General features: G+C 32.8%; 1 protein-coding gene across 1 annotated transcript; it reads left to right on the top strand.

Annotated features, from left to right (window-relative positions):
• The first annotated feature begins 8,202 nt into the window (after nucleotides 1–8,202).
• On the top strand, nucleotides 8,203–23,247 carry LOC134691419 (zinc finger protein 888-like). Its single transcript, XM_063551942.1, has 3 exons — nucleotides 8,203–8,288; nucleotides 17,680–19,801; nucleotides 20,245–23,247. The coding sequence occupies exons 2-3, from the start codon at nucleotides 17,699–17,701 to the stop codon at nucleotides 20,926–20,928; spliced, it is 2,787 nt and encodes a 928-aa protein (XP_063408012.1). The 5' UTR covers nucleotides 8,203–8,288; nucleotides 17,680–17,698; the 3' UTR covers nucleotides 20,929–23,247.
• The last annotated feature ends 354 nt before the right edge of the window (nucleotides 23,248–23,601 follow it).

The following is a 23,601-nucleotide window of genomic DNA, read 5'->3' as shown; positions in this document are numbered from 1 at the left end:
TTAAGAAATGTTATAGTTGGATTTGTTTGATTGTTGTTTTTGCTTTCGAGGGGAGGACGAAAGGGGTGAGTCCAGCTACATGTCCCCATTCAAATCCATTGATCGTCCAAAAAGGGGGTTTCAACCACCTGAACCCCCCCTCCCCCCCCCCCCCCCCCCCCCCCCGCGGGATCCGCCAATGCTTTTGTCTTCTTCCTTTGCCGTTACGTTTTTTTCCCTCGACTACTGAAGACATTGACCATTATCTTTGAGGGTCAATAGACCACTTTCGAGTTCATCCGTCACCGGAAAAAACTCGTCAATTATACGCGCCTTTATCACCGTCATTTGTGCGTTTAGGGGCGTCGTCACTTCCATTCCAATGTTGAGCGAGTGGTTGGAAAACTATAATTCTATATTGTACGAATTATTCGGCAAATTGAATTCTCAAAATTGACAACCAGCACTGCTGTCATTAGGGAATTGTCATTAAGTACCTACAGAACAACCATTATTTCTAGTTTATCCTACACAGTGACGATCACTAAGACGCTTGATGAACGTAAATAGTGCAGGGATACAGGCGAGCCCCTCGATCTGGTAAATGACGTCATAAAGGCGTGTATAATTGACGAGTTTTTTCCGGTGACGGATGAACTCGAAAGTGGTCTGCTTTTATTTTCTAACTTTAATAATAATATTGAACTCTAGTCAAGCAACTTAAAAAAAATACCCCTCCTTTTTTCAATGATGCTTACATTGATTTGCTTTGTAGTGTCGTATGACATTTACTGAACAATTAAAGAATGGAAACTATTGGATTACTGACATGCTTATATGAAATAGTTATGTAACCAGGAACCCACCCCCCCCCCCCCCCCCCCCCGGAAGTTGACAAGAAATACCCACCCGGAAGCATTAATTGGTATGACGATTATTTACCCCCTAACAATAAAATCATAAATTACTAGATTTCATCTTTTACTACTCTACCAACCAACATCGAATTTAGGTATGGTTCCCAGTTAAAAAGTTAATATCCCTGAAACATTTCCAAATAGGATTTATTTTTGAAGTGATAATTGGTATATATTTTATTAAAATAACATGTGTTGTAGAACATGAATTTATATAAGTATCAATTAGAAACATATATATACCGTTTCTGTTGAATGCTAATAAACTATAGGTACATGTTCATGAATCATATAATTTGCACTTTCAAGTACTACATCAAATCATAAATTAATTGAAATAATGTTTTAAAAAAACTCAGTTGAGGAAACGTTCGCATATGACCATAAATAGTGTCCGCAAAACTGACGAAAAATAAAATAAAATTATATCAAAGTATTCCGCCCTATTTTTCTTCTCTTACAATTTAACCCATATTCTTGTTCCAACTTATTATATACCCCCCTCGTCGTATTATATATCTTTATATATTAAATATTTAAGATATATGTCAAATATGTCAAATGAACTGCACGGCATATATCATGTTCACATGTTCATATTGACCAAACATCAAAAATTGTCATGATTTTACTTACCAAATTTCCACAGAAAATCACAATTAATAAATGGAGAGTTAAATCAGCGCCCATTGCTGCATTTGATATAAATGATAAACTAAACTGAAGTGTCAAACTGTGTTAACTGGCGTAGTTATCTGTTTGTTTTGCTTGTCTCCTGAGGTGAACAAAAGTGGTCTGATCATACGTCGTGTGGGAAGGCTAAATTTAGATCGAATCAGTCCAACAGAAATGTTATATTCTGGTTATATCATATATGTATATATAATATATATATTTAGGAACCAAGAATGAAATAACAAACGGACAAAAATGCACAAAGTGGTAAATTGAAAAAAGATTATTTGTCAATGAGTTATATCTTCCCCCGCGAAAAATATTTTGAAAAACAAACATAACCTAAAATGTTTAATAACCACCATGCGTCATGGACTTTGTAGTTGTTTGACCTTAAATATTATCATACGAGGTCTGATAAGTACTGAGAAACCAAGGAATGTAATCATTTTCTTAATAATATATAAAGATAGCAAGTTAAAGTTGGCGGGAGTTCTTAAAGCTGTATTTTTGACAACCCTAAGGAACGATTGGACGGTCCCCTTTTCTCACTGCCTCAAATCAACATGAAGGTTAGGTCTGCAGCTTGCAGGTAATTTGCAACTTTGCATACAAAATTTCATAAATCATTTTTGCTACTAGCTATGCTAAAAGATAATCATAAAAATACTGGACTCCGGGGAAAACTTCAAAATGGAAAGCCCCTAATTAAATGGCAAAATCAAAAGCTCAAACACATCAGGGGCGAATCCGGCAGCCATTTTAAAAAGGTGCTCGTAACCCGGGACAAAAAGAGGGGGTGGGGGTGTTTCCAACTAAATGTCCCCACACAATCTTTGATCGTCAAATAAAGCGGTTCCAACCCCCAGAATCACCTTCCCCCTTGTGGATCAGCGCCTGGACATCAAACGAATAGATAACAACTGTCATATTCCTGGCTTGGAACAGACATTTTCTGATGTAGAAAATTGTGGATTGAACCTGGTTTTATAGCTAGCTAAACCGTTCACTTGTATGACGCTGAAGAGTTTGTATATGATCACTCATTCTGTGACAACATCGGACTCTCTGAAAGCCTTTCATTTAGATCTGCCTCACACTCAATGTACTGAGGTGTCATTATTCTGAGTGACGGATCCAGGAATTTTCATAAGTGGAAGGCACACGGACTGCCTAAGAGGGGGATCGCTCCAGTCATGCTTCAATGATTCCCTATATAATCAACCAAGTTTCCCCCTCAAAAAGTGGCCCCCCTAAAAAACCCTCTAAATCCAACTCTGATTACGAAGTGACATTTTGTATGCCCTAGCTGTCGATTTTTTTGTAGGTCTGACGTCCGTCTGTCTGTACCGTATCTGCAGGTTATTTATTTGTTTGTGAATTTTAGCAGAACTAGCCGTTGTTAAAGTTGTCGGAACCGTCATATATATTTGAGTTCACTCGGGAGGAAACAAAATGTCTCGATCTAAGATAAAGTCCAAGTAGTTGGAGAATTATACTTATTGATCAAAACATATCTAAATCAAAACAATGAAAAACAAGAAAGAATACAAATTCTAAGATTGACATGAGGAACAAAACGGTTGGACCCGCCAAAATATAATGATTTACCAAGTGATTATAATTGAGAGTTTTGCCGAGAGCGGGTACATTCTTCCTTTACTAATACTAGTCTAATGTTGTCAAGAGCGGCTTTCGGCAGTTATCATAATTTGTCAATGTATGTACATTCTGTGTTGCGCAAATTCATAACATATAAGACGCCGAGATAAACATCAGTTTTATATCAGAGATATCTATAATTTTATAAACATATCTGTGATTAAATGTTAATGTAAATGAAAAGATTGTAGTTATGCGTAAGATAAATGTAACTTTTTAATGGTTTAGATCGTTAACGAATCAAAATGATGATACTCACTATGTTGAAAAATTTACAAAATCAACAATAATTTTAGAACGCATGGGTTATGATATCCCATTTCTCTCGAGCTGACAGCTCGGTCGGTATATAAGAACATGCATGACATTGTCGGAAATGAAAAAGTCAAATTTTATTATCATTCAACACACTTAAATAAAACGACACATACATTTTTTTCATATCCTGTTATATGTAATCTGGGACTATCATACTTAAGTATAATAGTCCCAGATGTAATGTAATGCATATTTATTTCTAAGTTGTCATCAGTAATTAAATAAAGTTGTCTTAATACCAACATGAACTTTTTAAGATAGAGAATACACAGACTAGATACTATTCTGTACGCTATCCGGAAGTCGCGATTTTCGAAGCGAGAACTTTTTGGATCACATTTTAAATTTGATGAGATTTTCAAGTGCATCACCAAGGCAAATCAATCAGTGAACCTAAAACAATCTTTTTACCTTCTTAGTTTACAAATTAACGTGAAAACCAGACTTAATTGACTAAATGAAGTATATTTCAAGTGGTGGTAAAAGTTTCAACCAGATCTTTGAAGCCAGAAATAAGAAAACTACACTTGTTTAAATTTCTCACTGTACGATCAGTCTCGCTTGTATATTTTGAAACTGTTTGATCAGTCTTTATTTCACTGTATTATAGTGGTGATTTCAAAGTTATTTACGATACATTAGAAGGTTTCATTTTTCTAAATAACACCAATATATTTCAATAAATTCACATCCTGAAAACTTATGAAACATGTTTTAGTTTGAAAGGGTGTGCTCGACTTACTACATTAAGTATAAGAATGTTTAAATGTTGCTAAAATAAGATTAAGGTTTGTTGTATAAGTCGTATACATGTTATTATTTTGTACAGGTTATTACTTGTACAAACATTTTGCACACGTCATTATCTGACGTGTATGATGCCATCATACAAGTTATTATTTGTACGAATACAATTGTAAAAGTAATACTTGTCCAATTTTTATTGAGAAAAAGATAATAACTTGTACAAACCATTATTCTACCTTGTCCTATTTCCTGCACTACAACAAAACTTTCCCTTTAAACAAATAATTTATTATAAGTGCATCAGTATAAACTTTTTGGTACGTTTTCATTAAAAATTTTATTTGATAAATATGCTAGCCAATTTGTACAGTCAGTTAGTAGGGTATTAAAGGATAAAAATGGAAAACATCAAATAAAATCTTCTAATAATTTTGTATTCACTTTGAAAGATAAAGAGATACTTTAAGTAATGTAGAGGAAGTCAAAGTTAAGTTTCAAAAAGACAGCACTTCAAAAATTATTATTAAGAAGGCATGATGTTTTGAATGTACCAGAAATTAAATTAAAAACTCATTTGCATAGAAGACGAAATTATTTATTATTGTAAAGTTGATCACCTTTGACCGTACATTTGTGCAATAAAAACAGAAAAACTCTGTCATTGGATTATCCTGAAAACGAAATATATCTGTGGTTTACTTCAATGCATTACAGTATGTATATTGATTTGAACTTCACATGTACAACTCATAAACAATTTTCAAGTAACAAAGTCACTGGACTAGATATTAATGATGTGCCTCCCTTCCCGATCCTTAAGTTTTCCACAGGGTCTACTAATACCAACTTTTAGCCTGACTGTTTCTTCAATGGGGCAGATGTAAATGAAAAATGAAGTTAAAAAAACATAGCCGATTTTCAATGGAAATCAAAACAAGAGCCTTTCGGAAGACAGCAATCCAGATTTTTATAAATTTATTTATATCTTGCATTTTTCAATGTTTCAAGAACCATCTCTCTTGAACGTTGAATGTGAAAATCACCAATATCATACTTGACCTACATGTAATCATCAGTAACAACATATTACATGTAAAGTTTGAAAAGTTGTATGAATGAACTATTCATGAGTTAACGAACGGACACGACTTGAAACACCATTTTTAAATCTTTCAAGAAGTAAACCTCATGATCAGAAATAGTAAAAATCGTCAATATCAAACTTGACCTCCATTTTGGCATAACAAAAAAAACTTACCCAAATTGTAACACATGAATAATCCCCCTACTCAAAATTTCTTTATTATTTTTGTAATTTTAAAAGAGACAAGCTTGATTTATGTTAATATCATCACTTGGTCAACGGTGGACGGTGTAAATAGTCTTTAAAAATGTAATAGCTAAACCAGTTTTGCTGCAACGATACACTATTACAAAGTCCACAAGCGAATCATGTATAATAATTGCTTTTTAGGCATTCGATTTTAAATAAGACTGACGGATCGATACGGAACAAAAGTACAATTATTTTGCCGTCTACAAAAATCATCAGAAATATACTTGTATTGTCTGATGAAAGAAATTACTCGTTACAGTTCCCTGGAAAGTTCATAATATCACCTAGACACGTATATACCTTCAAATTGCCGTTGTATTTTTTTTCCCAAATCACGACTGGTCATACAGTCAAAAAATCTGAAATCGCTTCTAGAATACTGTCAGTTCTAGACTGATCGTACAGTAATTTATTTTGGGTTCCTCAAGGAAAACATATGTTTTTTTATGGAAAATACAAATATTCAGCTTAAATACGAAAAGAATATCGAAACAGTATATATTTAACTGTAAACTGATGCATATATTTTCAATGAAAGATTATTTGAAAATGTACTACGAGAGCCAAATTGTCAATCGATTTCACTTTTTTCTTTCAAGTTGAAGAAATGCACACGTATATTTTATTTTCTAATGCATGTTTTTGTTGCAGTTACTCATATTTATGATGCTATACATAACTTGAAGATGTTCAAAGCACTTTATAGATATAGGAGTAGACAAATGATGAGAAAAGTCACCGTAGGCAAAACTGTCCTGTTAGCCAGTTGGAAATCATCGCTTCGAAAATCGCGACTTCCGGATAGCGTACAGAATAGTATTAACACTGTGGAATAGTGTACCATTTATTACTACCGGTCCAGACCCTCGTATATGGAACTGTTGTTTTTATCACGTATACATACACATGCATGGTGACCTAAAGTTGTTAATATCTGTGGCATTTCGTCTCTTGTGGATAGTTGTCTCGTTGGCAATCAAACCACATCTTCTTTTTCATGAATATGCACTACTTGACATGTTTTACATATATGATATGAACATACAGACACTCAGAAACAGATGAGCAGGGACTGTACGTAGAGGCAATTTTAAGGGGACAGGGTGCCCGCCCCCTTTTTAAGAAAAATGTGACTGATTGCATATAGAAACACTGAGACATGGCTGGAACGGGCTCCCCTTTTGTGCAGTTAGTCCCCCTTTTGAAAGGTCAGGAGCTGCCACTGGCATGAAACGAATTTCGCTCACCCTTCCAAAACACATGAAATCGCGCGCCCCCAGTTATTTATGAGGTTCGTGTTGTTCATTCTTTGGTTTTCTTTGATATGTTTTGTGTACTGAAGTTTGTCTTACAATTTCATATGATCCGTTCATCATATTTCAACTCTTTAAAGTTCAATAGTCTATCCTAAATTAAAGTAAATTTATCTGGTTCACACATCAACAAAAGATGGAACTATACATCACTTGAATTACAAAAGAGTACATTTCTATTAAGTTCTAACACTTTACATTGAATGAGGAAATGGAACTCATCTTCATTCCATCCTTGCAAATTGGACCGTGGCAAATTCTCTGTTCTAAAGATGCATGTTTTAGTATATCTACCAACTTCTATTTAAAGTTTGCTTTTACTTATTCTGATTTTTACCATTTTAGAAATAACACTTTTGTTCATGTCCAGTAGAAGATATCGTTTTCTAAAATCCTTGGGAAACGGCGTGCTTCAGAGTAAAGCTGGGGTCAAACATGTATGATTTACTGCCGGCCTGGTATTGACAGGACTATACCCAATTAAAATTTGTCAAAAATCGAAAATAAGGTTGCTTTAGAATGTCCCTCCTAGATGGGAATTTGTATGTGTCTGATCACGTTGCAGCAATATTGCACCCTATCTGTCTATAAATGTATCTCTTTTAAGCGCATATCCTCCTGTACAACTGGATGGACAGGGGCGGATCCAGACATTTTAAAAAGGGGGCCCCGGGGGTCCTGAACCAAGGACAAAGTGGGGGTTCTAATTACATGTCCCCATTCAATTGCATTGATCGTCCAAAAAAAGGGGGGGGTTCCAACCCCCGGAACCCCCCTCTGGATCCGCGCCTGATGGATATGATCCATATTGATGAAATCATTCACACGAGAAAGTTCTAAATGTTAAAAGGGGGATAGTCGTTATATACTTTCATATATGGCATTGCCAATCTTCCTGAATGTTTTATTGATTTTAATGAAATGTATGTCGTGAAAGGTAAGGGAGAGAGAAAATGGAGGGAGAAGGGAGAGAGGGGCGTGAGAAAGGAGAAGTGGAGCGGGAGCAGGGAGAAACCAGTGACCCCCTCAGTGTCCAGCCCCTAATCTGTATTAAAGTCTCAAAAAAGAGCTTGTTTCCAGTATTTTATCATGTTTATTTAGTGTTGAACCAGGCAGATATGTATATCATAATGTGAAATGTAAGTTACAGGTGTCTCTGGTAATATAGAAATTAAGTCTCTGGTTGAACCTTTTATTTCCTAATTCAATCCGGATAATTTACGTCGTCTCTACCTGTATTGGCCTTATATTAGAATAACTATTTCCTGTTTTTGAAAAGGTGAAGATTTCGTCAATCAGCTGAATTTGTTCCAACTCCTTAGTTATTTTGCAGTTTTAGTGGTAAATTAAGTTGTCATAGTCACATATTTTTATATATAAAAAAGTCCTGACTTAATATGCAGAGAAAAGAAGCAGACACAGTTCGGAATGGTGTACACCTGTCCTGTACACAGCCCACACTGGCAAATTTGCATCTTGATTTTTTTATCATGTACTCAAACACAAATAATGTATTTATCCATCCCAATATACATGATAGAGCTCAGTCAAGACACGAAATAAAACTAAATATGTACCATTCCGGATCCCGGTCAATGGTTATATATGATAGACAATAATAAATAAGCTTTATTTAGAGTCTGCATGGTATATAAAACATAGACAAACATAAGCTCTAATGAGCTTTTAACCCACATAAAATAGAGCTCAGTCAAGACAAAAAACTTTCTCAGATATGAAATAAAACTAAATATGTACCATCCTGGTCAATAAACAAATGATAGAGCTCTGTCAAGACAAAAGCCTTTTTAGGAAACGAAATAAAACTAAATATATACCATCCCTGTCAATAGACAAATGATAGAGCTTAGTCAAGACAAAAGTCTTTCTAAGATATGAAATATAACTAAATATGTACCATCCCAGTCAACAGACAAATGATAGAGCTCTGTCAAGACAAAAGCCTTTCTAAGATATGAAATAAAACTAAATATGTACCATCCTGGTCAATAAACAAATGATAGAGCTCTGTCAAGACAAAAGCCTTTTTAAGAAACGAAATAAAACTAAATATATACCATCCCTGTCAATAGACAAATGATAAAGCTTAGTCAAGACAATAGCCTTTCTAAGATATGAAATAAAACTAAATATGTACCATCCCAGTCAACAGACAAATGATAGAGCTCTGTCAAGACAAAAGCCTTTCTAAGATATGAAATAAAACTAAATATGTACCATCCCAGTCAACAGACAAATGATAGAGCTCTGTCAAGACAAAAACCTTTCTAAGATACGAAATAAAACTAAATATGTACCACCCCAGTCAATAGACAAATGATAAAGCTCTCGTCAAGACAAAAAGCTTTCTAAGATACGAAATAAAACTAAATATGAACCATCCCAGTCAATAGACAAATGATAGAGCTCTGTCAAGACAAAAAACCTTTCTAAGATATGAAATAAAACTAAATATGTACCATCCCAGTCAATAGACAAATGGTAAAGCTCTGTCAAGACAAAAGCCTTTCTAAGATACGAAATAAAACTAAATATGTACCATCCTGGTCAATAGACAAATGATAAAGCTCTGTGCGTCAAGACAAAAACCTTTCTAAGATACGAAATAAAACTAAATATGTACCATCCTGGTCAATAGACAAATGATAAAGCTCAGTCAAGACAAAAACCTTTCTAAGATACGAAATAAAACTAAATATATACCATCCCTGTCAATAGACAAATGATAGAGCTCAGTCAAGACAAAAGCCTTTCTAAGATACGAAATAAAACTAAATATATACCATCCCTGTCAATCATGTCAATAGACAAATGATAAAGCTCAGTCAAGACAAAAACCTTTCTAAGATACGAAATAAAACTAAATATGTACCATCCCAGTCAATAGACAAATGATAGAGCTCTGTCAAGACAAAAGCCTTTCTAAGATATGAAATAAAACTAAATATGTACCATCCCAGTCAATAGACAAATGATAAAGCTCTGTCAAGACAAAAGCCTTTCTAAGATACGAAATAAAACTAAATATATACCATCCCTGTCAATCATGTCAATAGACAAATGATAAAGCTCTGTCAAGACAAAAACCTTTCTAAGATACGAAATAAAACTAAATATGTACCATCCCTGTCAATAGACAAATGATAAAGCTCTGTGCGTCAAGACAAAAACCTTTCTAAGATACGAAATAAAACTAAATATGTACCATCCTGGTCAATAGACAAATGATAAAGCTCAGTCAAGACAAAAACCTTTCTAAGATACGAAATAAAACTAAATATATACCATCCCTGTCAATAGACAAATGATAAAGCTCAGTCAAGACAAAAACCTTTCTAAGATACAAAATAAAACTAAATATATACCATCCCTGTCAACAGACAAATGATAAAGCTTTGTCAAGACAAAAGCCTTTCTAAGATATGAAATAAAAGTAAATATGAACCATCCAAGTCAATAGACAAATGATAGAGTTAAGACAAAAGCCTTTCTAAGATATGAAATAAAACTAAATATGTACCATCCTGGTCAATAAACAAATGATAGAGCTCTGTCAAGACAAAAGTCTTTTTAAGAAACGAAATAAAACTAAATATATACCATCCAAGTCAATAGACAAATGATAGAGCTTAGTCAAGACAAAAGTCTTTCTAAGATATGAAATATAACTAAATATGTACCATCCCAGTCAACAGACAAATGATAGAGCTCTGTCAAGACAAAAGCCTTTCTAAGATATGAAATAAAACTAAATATGTACCATCCTGGTCAATAAACAAATGATAGAGCTCTGTCAAGACAAAAGCCTTTTTAAGAAACGAAATAAAACTAAATATATACCATCCCTGTCAATAGACAAATGATAAAGCTTAGTCAAGACAATAGCCTTTCTAAGATATGAAATAAAACTAAATATGTACCATCCCAGTCAACAGACAAATGATAGAGCTCTGTCAAGACAAAAGCCTTTCTAAGATATGAAATAAAACTAAATATGTACCATCCCAGTCAACAGACAAATGATAGAGCTCTGTCAAGACAAAAACCTTTCTAAGATACGAAATAAAACTAAATATGTACCACCCCAGTCAATAGACAAATGATAAAGCTCTCGTCAAGACAAAAAGCTTTCTAAGATACGAAATAAAACTAAATATGAACCATCCCAGTCAATAGACAAATGATAGAGCTCTGTCAAGACAAAAAACCTTTCTAAGATATGAAATAAAACTAAATATGTACCATCCCAGTCAATAGACAAATGGTAAAGCTCTGTCAAGACAAAAGCCTTTCTAAGATACGAAATAAAACTAAATATGTACCATCCTGGTCAATAGACAAATGATAAAGCTCTGTGCGTCAAGACAAAAACCTTTCTAAGATACGAAATAAAACTAAATATGTACCATCCTGGTCAATAGACAAATGATAAAGCTCAGTCAAGACAAAAACCTTTCTAAGATACGAAATAAAACTAAATATATACCATCCCTGTCAATAGACAAATGATAGAGCTCAGTCAAGACAAAAGCCTTTCTAAGATACGAAATAAAACTAAATATGTACCATCCCAGTCAATAGACAAATGATAGAGCTCTGTCAAGACAAAAGCCTTTCTAAGATATGAAATAAAACTAAATATGTACCATCCCAGTCAATAGACAAATGATAAAGCTCTGTCAAGACAAAAGCCTTTCTAAGATACGAAATAAAACTAAATATGTACCATCCTGGTCAATAGACAAATGAAAAAGCTCAGTCAAGACAAAAACCTTTCTAAGATACGAAATAAAACTAAATATATACCATCCCTGTCAATAGACAAATGATAAAGCTCAGTCAAGACAAAAACCTTTCTAAGATACAAAATAAAACTTAATATGTACCATCCCTGTCAATAGACAAATGATAAAGCTCTGTGCGTCAAGACAAAAACCTTTCTAAGATACGAAATAAAACTAAATATGTACCATCCTGGTCAATAGACAAATGATAAAGCTCAGTCAAGACAAAAACCTTTCTAAGATACGAAATAAAACTAAATATATACCATCCCTGTCAATAGACAAATGATAAAGCTCAGTCAAGACAAAAACCTTTCTAAGATACAAAATAAAACTAAATATATACCATCCCTGTCAACAGACAAATGATAAAGCTTTGTCAAGACAAAAGCCTTTCTAAGATATGAAATAAAAGTAAATATGAACCATCCAAGTCAATAGACAAATGATAGAGTTAAGACAAAAGCCTTTCTAAGATATGAAATAAAACTAAATATGTACCATCCTGGTCAATAAACAAATGATAGAGCTCTGTCAAGACAAAAGTCTTTTTAAGAAACGAAATAAAACTAAATATATACCATCCAAGTCAATAGACAAATGATAGAGCTTTGTCAAGACAAAAGCCTTTCTAAGATATGAAATAAAACTAAATATGTACCATCCTGGTCAATAAACAAATGATAGAGCTCTGTGCGTCAAGAGAAAACCCTTTCTAGGATATGAAATAAAACTAAATATGAATATGAACCATCCTTGTCAATAGACAAATGATAGAGCTCTGTGCGTCAAGACAAAAACCTTTCTAAGATACGAAATAAACCTAAATATGTACCATCCCAGTCAATAGACAAATGATAAAGCTCTGTCAAGACAAAAGCCTTTCTAAGATATGAAATAAAACTAAATATGAACCATCCTGGTCAATAAACAAATGATAGAGCTCTGTCAAGACAAAAGCCTTTCTAAGATATGAAATAAAACTAAATATGTACCATCCTGGTCAATAAACAAATGATAGAGCTCTGTCAAGACAAAAGCCTTTCTAAGATATGAAATAAAACTAAATATGTACCATCCTGGTCAATAAACAAATGATAGAGCTCTGTCAAGACAAAAGCCTTTTTAAGAAACGAAATAAAACTAAATATATACCATCGCTGTCAATAGACAAATGATAAAGCTTAGTCGAGACAAAAGTCTTTCTAAGATATGAAATAAAACTAAATATGTACCATCCCAGTCAACAGACAAATGATAGAGCTCAGTCAAGACAAAAGCCTTTCTAAGATATGAAATAAAACTAAATATGTACCATCCTGGTCAATAAACAAATGATAGAGCTCTGTCAAGACAAAAGCCTTTTTAAGAAACGAAATAAACTAAATATATACCATCCCTGTCAATAGACAAATGATAAAGTTTAGTCAAGACAAAAGCCTTTCTAAGATATGAAATAAAACTAAATATGTACCATCCCAGTCAACAGACAAATGATAGAGCTCTGTCAAGACAAAAGCCTTTCTAAGATATGAAATAAAACTAAATATGTACCATCCAAGTCAACAGACAAATGATAGAGCTCTGTCAAGACAAAAACCTTTCTAAGATATGAAATAAAACTGAATATGTACCATCCCAGTCAATAGACAAATGGTAAAGCTCAGTCAAGACAAAAGCCTTTCTTAGATACGAAATAAAACTAAATATGTACCATCCAAGTCAATAGACAAATGATAGAGCTCAGTCCAGACAAAAGCCTTTCTAAGATATGAAATAAAACTAAATATGTACCATCCTGGTCAATAAACAAATGATAGAGCTCTGTCAAGACAAAAGCCTTTTTAGGAAACGAAATAAAACTAAATATATACCATCCCTGTCAATAGACAAATGATAGAGCTTAGTCAAGACAAAAGTCTTTCTAAGATATGAAATAAAACTAAATATGTACCATCCCAGTCAACAGACAAATGATAGAGCTCTGTCAAGACAAAAGCCTTTCTAAGATATGAAATAAAACTAAATATGTACCATCCTGGTCAATAAACAAATGATAGAGCTCTGTCAAGACAAAAGCCTTTTTAAGAAACGAAATAAAACTAAATATATACCATCCCTGTCAATAGACAAATGATAAAGCTTAGTCAAGACAATAGCCTTTCTAAGATATGAAATAAAACTAAATATGTACCATCCCAGTCAACAGACAAATGATAGAGCTCTGTCAAGACAAAAGCCTTTCTAAGATATGAAATAAAACTAAATATGTACCATCCCAGTCAACAGACAAATGATAGAGCTCTGTCAAGACAAAAACATTTCTAAGATACGAAATAAAACTAAATATGTACCACCCCAGTCAATAGACAAATGATAAAGCTCTCGTCAAGACAAAAAGCTTTCTAAGATACGAAATAAAACTAAATATGAACCATCCCAGTCAATGGACAAATGATAGAGCTCTGTCAAGACAAAAAACCTTTCTAAGATATGAAATAAAACTAAATATGTACCATCCCAGTCAATAGACAAATGATAAAGCTCTGTCAAGACAAAAGCCTTTCTAAGATACGAAATAAAACTAAATATGTACCATCCTGGTCAATAGACAAATGATAAAGCTCTGTGCGTCAAGACAAAAACCTTTCTAAGATACGAAATAAAACTAAATATGTACCATCCTGGTCAATAGACAAATGATAAAGCTCAGTCAAGACAAAAACCTTTCTAAGATACGAAATAAAACTAAATATATACCATCCCTGTCAATAGACAAATGATAGAGCTCAGTCAAGACAAAAGCCTTTCTAAGATACGAAATAAAACTAAATATGTACCATCCCAGTCAATAGACAAATGATAGAGCTCTGTCAAGACAAAAGCCTTTCTAAGATATGAAATAAAACTAAATATGTACCATCCCAGTCAATAGACAAATGATAAAGCTCTGTCAAGACAAAAGCCTTTCTAAGATACGAAATAAAACTAAATATGTACCATCCTGGTCAATAGACAAATGATAAAGCTCAGTCAAGACAAAAACCTTTCTAAGATACGAAATAAAACTAAATATGTACCATCCTGGTCAATAGACAAATGAAAAAGCTCAGTCAAGACAAAAACCTTTCTAAGATACGAAATAAAACTAAATATATACCATCCCTGTCAATAGACAAATGATAAAGCTCAGTCAAGACAAAAACCTTTCTAAGATACAAAATAAAACTAAATATATACCATCCCTGTCAATAGACAAACGATAAAGCTCAGTCAAGACAAAAACCTTTCTAAGATACGAAATAAAACTAAATATGTACCATCCCTGTCAATAGACAAATGATAAAGCTCTGTGCGTCAAGACAAAAACCTTTCTAAGATACGAAATAAAACTAAATATGTACCATCCCTGTCAATAGACAAATGATAAAGCTCAGTCAAGACAAAAACCTTTCTAAGATACGAAATAAAACTAAATATATACCATCCCTGGCAATAGACAAATGATAAAGCTCAGTCAAGACAAAAACCTTTCTAAGATACAAAATAAAACTAAATATATACCATCCCTGTCAATAGACAAATGATAAAGCTCAGTCAAGACAAAAGCCTTTCTAAGATATGAAATAAAACTAAATATGTACCATCCCAGTCAACAGACAAATGATAGAGCTCTGTCAAGACAAAAACCTTTCTAAGATACGAAATAAAACTAAATATGTACCACCCCAGTCAATAGACAAATGATAAAGCTCTCGTCAAGACAAAAAGCTTTCTAAGATACGAAATAAAACTAAATATGAACCATCCCAGTCAATAGACAAATGATAGAGCTCAGTCAAGACAAAAGCCTTTCTAAGATACGAAATAAAACTAAATATGTACCATCCCAGTCAATAGACAAATGATAGAGCTCTGTCAAGACAAAAGCCTTTCTAAGATATGAAATAAAACTAAATATGTACCATCCCAGTCAATAGACAAATGATAAAGCTCTGTCAAGACAAAAGCCTTTCTAAGATACGAAATAAAACTAAATATGTACCATCCTGGTCAATAGACAAATGATAAAGCTCTGTGCGTCAAGACAAAAACCTTTCTAAGATACGAAATAAAACTAAATATGTACCATCCTGGTCAATAGACAAATGATAAAGCTCAGTCAAGACAAAAACCTTTCTAAGATACGAAATAAAACTAAATATATACCATCCCTGTCAATAGACATATGATAAAGCTCAGTCAAGACAAAAACCTTTCTAAGATACAAAATAAAACTAAATATATACCATCCCTGTCAATAGACAAATGATAAAGCTCAGTCAAGACAAAAACCTTTCTAAGATACGAAATAAAACTAAATATGTACCATCCTGGTCAATAGACAAATGATAAAGCTCTGTGCGTCAAGACAAAAACCTTTCTAAGATACGAAATAAAACTAAATATGTACCATCCTGGTCAATAGACAAATGATAAAGCTCAGTCAAGACAAAAACCTTTCTAAGATACGAAATAAAACTAAATATATACCATCCCTGTCAATAGACAAATGATAAAGCTCAGTCAAGACAAAAACCTTTCTAAGATACAAAATAAAACTAAATATATACCATCCCTGTCAATAGACAAATGATAAAGCTCAGTCAAGACAAAAACCTTTCTAAGATATGAAATAAAACTAAATATGTACCATCCTGGTCAATAGACAAATGATAAAGCTCAGTCAAGACAAAAGCCTTTCTAAGATATGAAATAAAACTAAATATGTACCATCCCAGTCAACAGACAAATGATAGAGCTCTGTCAAGACAAAAGCCTTTCTAAGATATGAAATAAAACTAAATATGTACCATCCTGGTCAATAGACAAATGATAAAGCTCAGTCAAGACAAAAAGCTTTCTAAGATATGAAATAAAACTAAATATGTACCATCCTGGTCAATAGACAAATGATAAAGCTCAGTCAAGACAAAAGCCTTTCTAAGATATGAAATAAAACTAAATATGTACAATCCCAGTCAACAGACAAATGATAGAGCTCAGTCAAGACAAAAGCCTTTCTAAGATACGAAATAAAACTAAATATGTACCATCCCAGTCAATAGACAAATGATAAAGCTCTTGTCAAGACAAAAAGCTTTCTAAGATACGAAATAAAACTAAATATGAACCATCCCAGTCAATAGACAAATGATAGAGCTCAGTCAAGACAAAAGCCTTTCTAAGATACGAAATAAAACTAAATATGTACCATTCCAGTCAATAGACAAATGATAAAGCTCTGTCAAGACAAAAGCCTTTCTAAGATACGAAATAAAACTAAATATGTACCATCCTGGTCAATAGACAAATGATAAAGCTCTGTGCCTCAAGACAAAAACCTTTCTAAGATACGAAATAAAACTAAATATGTACCATCCTGGTCAATAGACAAATGATAAAGCTCTGTGCGTCAAGACAAAAACCTGTCTAAGATAGGAAATAAAACTAAATATATACCATCCCTGTCAATAGACAAATGATAAAGCTCAGTCAAGACAAAAGCCTTTTTAAGTAACGAAATAAAACTAAATATGTACGCTTATATAGGACAGAGAAACACACAAATAATCACATGCAAAGCTCTGATTCCTTTCACGAATTTGGCTATACTTTTTGGACCTTTTGGATTATAGCTCTTCATCTTTTATATATGCTTTGGATTTCAAATATTTTTGCCACGAGCATCACTGACGAGACATGTATTGTCAAAATGCGCATCTGGTGCAACAAAATTGGTACCGTTGATTTTATTACAAAAGGTACCAGGTTTAAAAGTAAATACGCCAGATGAGCATTCTGTTCACACAAATTACTAACCAGTGACATCTTAAACATGATAACAATAACAAAGACCAAATCTCTCTTTTACTTTTTCTTTTTAGACAGCTGTCAATTAAGAAAATGGGAAAGACAACAGATGGAGAAACATCAATAAAGAAAGAAACCATGGAAACCGAGGACACAGAAACCGGTACCCGGAAAAGTCAAAGGTTGAGACTTAAACCAGTACAGAGACACACAAAAACAATCAAGGAGAAGAAAAACTTAAAGAACTGTAATAAGAATTTAAAATCTTTACAAGTATATCTGAAAAACAAGAAGAAAGAAAAGAAAAATTCTAACAGAGAGAAGAAAGCCGATAGTGATGCTCCTACCATATCAAATATAGGTTATGTGAAGATCAAATCTGACACGACATGTAAACTTTGCAATCTTAATCTTAAAACTGAACACAAATTTCATTATCACATGAAAACTCAACATAAACATGATAAAGAGACGTCTCTGAAGCGTGTACAAGGGTCTATAAAATGCAAGAAAACAAAAAAGAAATCAGTACAGAAAGCTAAAAGTTATACTACAAGTGCAATTATAAAGGACGTTGAGATAAAATCAGAGGAAGAAATCGAAACACAAACTGATAATTCAGACGATGGGTCTCTTGATTCAACAAAGTCTGTAAAATGTAAACTCTGTCAGAAAGGTTACAAAAAACTAAATGGTTTGAGTCAGCATCTAAGATTGACTCATAAAACATATTGCATTCACTGTGAAGAAAATATGTCCTCAGTTGATGAGTTAAAAGAACATCTCAACAAGACTCATAATATTTTTGCATCTGAGGATGGTTCATTTAAATATGGCTGTAAAATTTGCGGAAAAACATTTGCAAATGGCCACAAGTTGAAAGCTCATGAATACGTTCACAACATTCATCCACCTTTGAAATGCAGTATCTGTCATCAGATTCTGAAATCGGAAAAAACTTTAAGTTATCACATGAAAACAAAACATAATGATGCATATCAGAAAAATGTTTCATGCGAATATTGTGGAAAGTTATTCTGGTGTAAGTCTGAATTGGATAAACATTCACGTGTCCATACAAACGAACGACCATATTTATGTCATATTTGTAGCAGTTCTTTCAAGACGGCAGGGAATTTAAGAAATCATCAAAGGGCTATTCATGAAAATCATTTTTGGTTTTGTGACGTATGTGGACAAAAATTTAAATCCAAACCTCGTTTTCAGGAACATTTGTATAAGGAAAAGCATGGGAAAGAAGGGAAACCCATCCAATATAAAGAATTCCCTTGTAATGAATGTGGAAAAATATTCCCACGTAAAATTGACTTTCAAATTCATTTCCGCATTCATTCTGGAGCTAAACCTTACAAATGTGTTGAATGTGGTCGATCTTTCCGTTGTCATAACCATCTGACACAACACAAAGTTACCCATACTGGTGAAAAACCTTTTATATGTAAATTCTGTGGGAAAGGTTTTAGTCAGTATGCTAATGTTAATTGTCACATGAAAAAGCAGTGCAAGTTCAAAGGTCAAGAAAATAAAAATATTTCAACCTTTAAGGAAGATTCCACTCAAATTTTTGATCATAGTTTAATGTTGAATGAGAGTTCAATTCGTTTAGTAGCACCACCAGGCGTGAACAAAATTAAACAGGAGAAAAAACCAAAAGCAAAAGAACCGAACAAACCTGAAAACACGAGTTGGAAAGTTAAGCATGTATCAGCCGACATCGAAGGACCAGAAGAAATACACATCAATCATAAAGGAACACAATCAGACTTTTCTCTTAAGACGGAAAATGAAGAAGAAGTTAAATCCGATAAAATTGTAGATTTTCTAGTTGATAACATTGTTGAAGATATGCTGAATGATGTACGTAATATTACTGTAAAGAAACAAGATGGAAGCCATGATGGTAGCGAAGAAATTGTCAAAGTTGTAAGCGCTGTTAAAAATGTCGGAATTCAAGATGGCAATGGAGAAATCATCAATGTTGTTGATACTTGTAAAGAAATCTTGGGTAGAGATCATAAAAACAAACATGCCAGTCAGGAACGTAGCTGTAGAATTATAAACATACTCAAAGATGACAGCCAGAATGATAAATGTGGAGTTGTCAACATTAACAAAGATGGTGGCATAAATGATGAATGTGAAATTATTAAAAATGTTGATAAAGAGATACAACAGGTGAGTTGTTTGCCCATATATATTTATATAAATTTCTCTCTTTTCACATTTAGGCCAAAAAATGTACTTTTAACATGTTTAATTTTTTTCTTTTCTTTGTGTTTTCTTAGTTCTTCAACCACAAGAACCACATATCTCTGATATAAATTTAAAAAATGACCAAATGTTCCAACAGCAATGTACAGTCCTAGTCAATGTTTCCTTGTTTATTCAATTGGCTTTTAGTTTTGAACATTTTAATCAAGTTAATTGTTGATTGGTATTGCATATTGGTATTGGTATACAACATGAACAAATAATACATGTAATAGTACTGTATTAAAAAAAATGTTATACTTTTTAAACATTACAACTCTTTTTTCATTTATCTTTGAATTTCAAAAATGTGTTATTTCAGCATATAACCATGTTACATATATATAACTTTCTTTTGTTCATTCTAGTTGCCATCAGATATAGAGGGGGGAATTTTACAACCAGAAGTGTTTACAGCAGAACCCCATGTTTCTGAGGTCTCTAATTTTGAAGACAAATCAAATCTAGCACTTACCGACAACCACCAAATTATGATTCTGAGAAATGATGATATGCAAGAAAGCAAGGTAGTCTTGGCTGAAATCACAGAAAACGGAATGATGCGTTACATACCTGTACCTATAACAGACCAAGACGGAACAACAATGTTTGTTTTAGATCCGGCAAATACTGAGCATTCAAAGACGTATCATAATCAGTATGACCTATTGAAAGGTCACGCAGAAAGGGAGACAATTCATATCTATACACAACAAGGGCTAGCAACTGCATGTTTACCACAGGGTGTTGAAACTGTGACTAGACCTCAGGGTCAAGAATCTGTAGGTGAACAGCAAGTTCTTGAATCGGCAGGTGAACAGCAAGTTCTTGAATCTGTAGGTGGACAGCAAGTTCTTGAATCTGTAGGTGGACAGCAAGTTCTTGAATCTGTAGGTGAACAGCAAGTTCTTGAATCTGTAGGTGGACAACATTGCTTTGAAAATACAACGAATGCAGAAAAAATAGATCAAGACGGGTTTGAGCCAATGGAAGTAACATATTCTTCAATGTACAGTCTGTCAGAAATGAAATCTGCAGAAAATGATATTTAATGCCACACATTGTTGTAAATAATTTAATGATTAGGCTATACAAAATAATACAAGCGTGTCTGCTTACTCTCCCTAACCTTATTTTTAGAGCCTACCCTAACACTAAAATTTTTAAGCCAATTTTGAACAAGCACTGTTAATTTAGATCTAATTTTACGAAGAAATCAACATGGTGTAAACACAGATCAAACTGACCCTTAAATGAAAACAACTTTACCCTTTGCTCAATATTGAAGGGGTAACAGGAGACTTAAGCAAAAATATATTTATATACTTGTTGCTTGTACAATCGTTAATTGCTTAGACTTTAGTTTTATATGATGTGTCTTGTGTACTATTATTTATCTGTTTGTCTTCGTTTTTAGCCATGGCTGCGTCAGTTTATTTTCGATCTATGAGTTCGACTGTTCCTCTTATATCTTTTGCCCCTCTTTTAGCTGTACACATCTTTTTGCCCTGGGTTTATCTGTCAATAATAAGTTATGGTACTTTTGTCATTTCAACAAGTACATTAAGCAGTATAGGTTAACTACATCTGTCAATAATAAGTTATGGTACTTTTGTCAGTTCATCAGATACATTAAGCAGTATAGGTTAACTACATCTGTCAATAATATGTTATGGTACTTTTGTCATTTCATCATATACATTAAGCAGTATAGGTTAACTACATCTGTCATTAATAAGTTATGGTACTTTTTTTAGTTCATCAAATACATTAAGCAGTATAGGTTAACTACATCTGTCATTAATAAGTTATGGTACTTTTTTTAGTTCATCAAATACATTAAGCAGTATAGGTTAACTATATCTGTCATTAATAAGTTATGGTACTTTTTTTAGTTCATCAAATACATTAAGCAGAATAGGTTAACTACATCTGTCAATAATAAGTTATGGTACTTTTGTCTGTTCATCAAATACATTAAGCAGTATAGGTTAACTACATCTGTCAATAATAAGTTAGGGTACTTTGTTTTAGTTCATCAAATACATTAAGCAGAATAGGTTAACTACATCTGTCAATAATAAGTTAGGGTACTTTTGTCTGTTCATCAAATACATTAAGCAGTATAGGTTAACTACATCTGTCATTAATAAGTTATGGTACTTTTTTTAGTTCATCAAATACATTAAGCAGAATAGGTTAACTACATCTGTCATTAATAAGTTATGGTACTTTTGTCTGTTCATCAAATACATTAAGCAGTATAGGTTAACTACATCTGTCATTAATAAGTTGTGGTACTTTTTTTAGTTCATCAAATACATTAAGCAGTATAGGTTAACTAAATTGGTCATTAATAAGTTATGGTACTTTTTTTAGTTCATCAAATACATTAAGCAGAATAGGTTAACTACATCTGTCATTAATAAGTTATGGTACTTTTGTCTGTTCATCAAATACATTAAGCAGTATAGGTTAACTACATCTGTCATTAATAAGTTATGGTACTTTTTTTAGTTCATCAAGTACATTAAGCAGTATAGGTTAACTACATCGGTCAATAATAAGTTATGGTACTTTGGTCAGTTAATCAAGTACATTAAGCAGTATAGGTTAACTACATCGGTCAATAAAAAGTTATGGTACTTTTGTCAGTTCATCAAATACATTAAGCAGTATAGGTGAACTACATATGTCAGTACTAAGTTATGGTACTTTTGTCTGTTCATTAAATACATTAAGCAGTATAGGTTAACTACACATGTTGTTTGCAATGACTTTCAAGTGTTCATGTCTGACTGGGTTCATATGACCTTGACCAGTGTCATGGTTCATTGATCAATATTAAGATTTTGTTGTATGATCTGTTTCTTACATGTACTAGGTAATATTAGAAATGGAAACACTGTATTTGGTGTATGGAATGATTACAAGGTCATGAAGGTGGACATGTCTGTCTCACCATGACCTCATTTTCACATAAGAACGTTAACATTCCATATTGTTAAGTGTAAGTGATTATGGACGAAAAACCTTTGTATTAATCATGTTAATGATATAACAGATTTTCATAAAAAAAAATCATTTATAGAAAAAAGGCAGAACATTTCAGCATGTGTAGTGTGCACTCTTGCTGATTTTTTAAAGTTTTCTTTTTTTTAAAGATATTTTTCATGCCTTTATTACTTGGTTCGTAAACTAAAAGTGCTTTTGAAAGGATTTACAAAAAAAAATATGTTCAAATTTCAAAAATACTGTAAATTACAGAATCCAACATCTGTGATTTATTCAATAATCATTTGTTTTCTATATCTATATTAGAGAATGAAGTTAGATATGACACAGTTATAATAATTGATGAAATTCATAATTAAGAGGTATTGTATGATAAGTTATTATTCATTAAATGACTTATTTAATGTATATTTTTATTTGATAAATTGTACATATCAATGTCTTTGTATATTTTTGATTGAATATTTATGTTAACTGAATAAAAATGATAAATGTTGGATAGGTTGCTGTCTGATTTGTGGTTTCAAACTTAAATTCTAATTTCGAAATAAGATAATTGTAGTTAAATAACGGCAACAGTAGTATACCGCTTTTCTAAAGTCATAAATCGATTAAGAGAAAACGAATTTTGAGGTTACAAACTAATACTTAAGGAAACATATCAATTATAAGAGAAAATTAACCAAATAACAGAAAAAATTTCAGTGCAA

Source organism: Mytilus trossulus, chromosome 11 (genome assembly GCF_036588685.1).
Source record: "Mytilus trossulus isolate FHL-02 chromosome 11, PNRI_Mtr1.1.1.hap1, whole genome shotgun sequence".
NCBI lineage: Eukaryota > Metazoa > Mollusca > Bivalvia > Mytilida > Mytilidae > Mytilus > Mytilus trossulus.
Note: the sequence above shows the minus strand (reverse complement) of the source record. Positions and strands in the feature narration are given on the sequence as shown.

Coding starts and splice junctions, on each gene's coding strand:
- LOC134691419 (XM_063551942.1), top strand. CDS start 17,699: ATGGGAAAGACAACAGATGGAGAAACATCAATAAAGAAAGAAACCATG. Junction 19,802..20,244: donor TTGATAAAGAGATACAACAG/GTGAGTTGTTTG, acceptor TGTTCATTCTAG/TTGCCATCAGATATAGAGGG.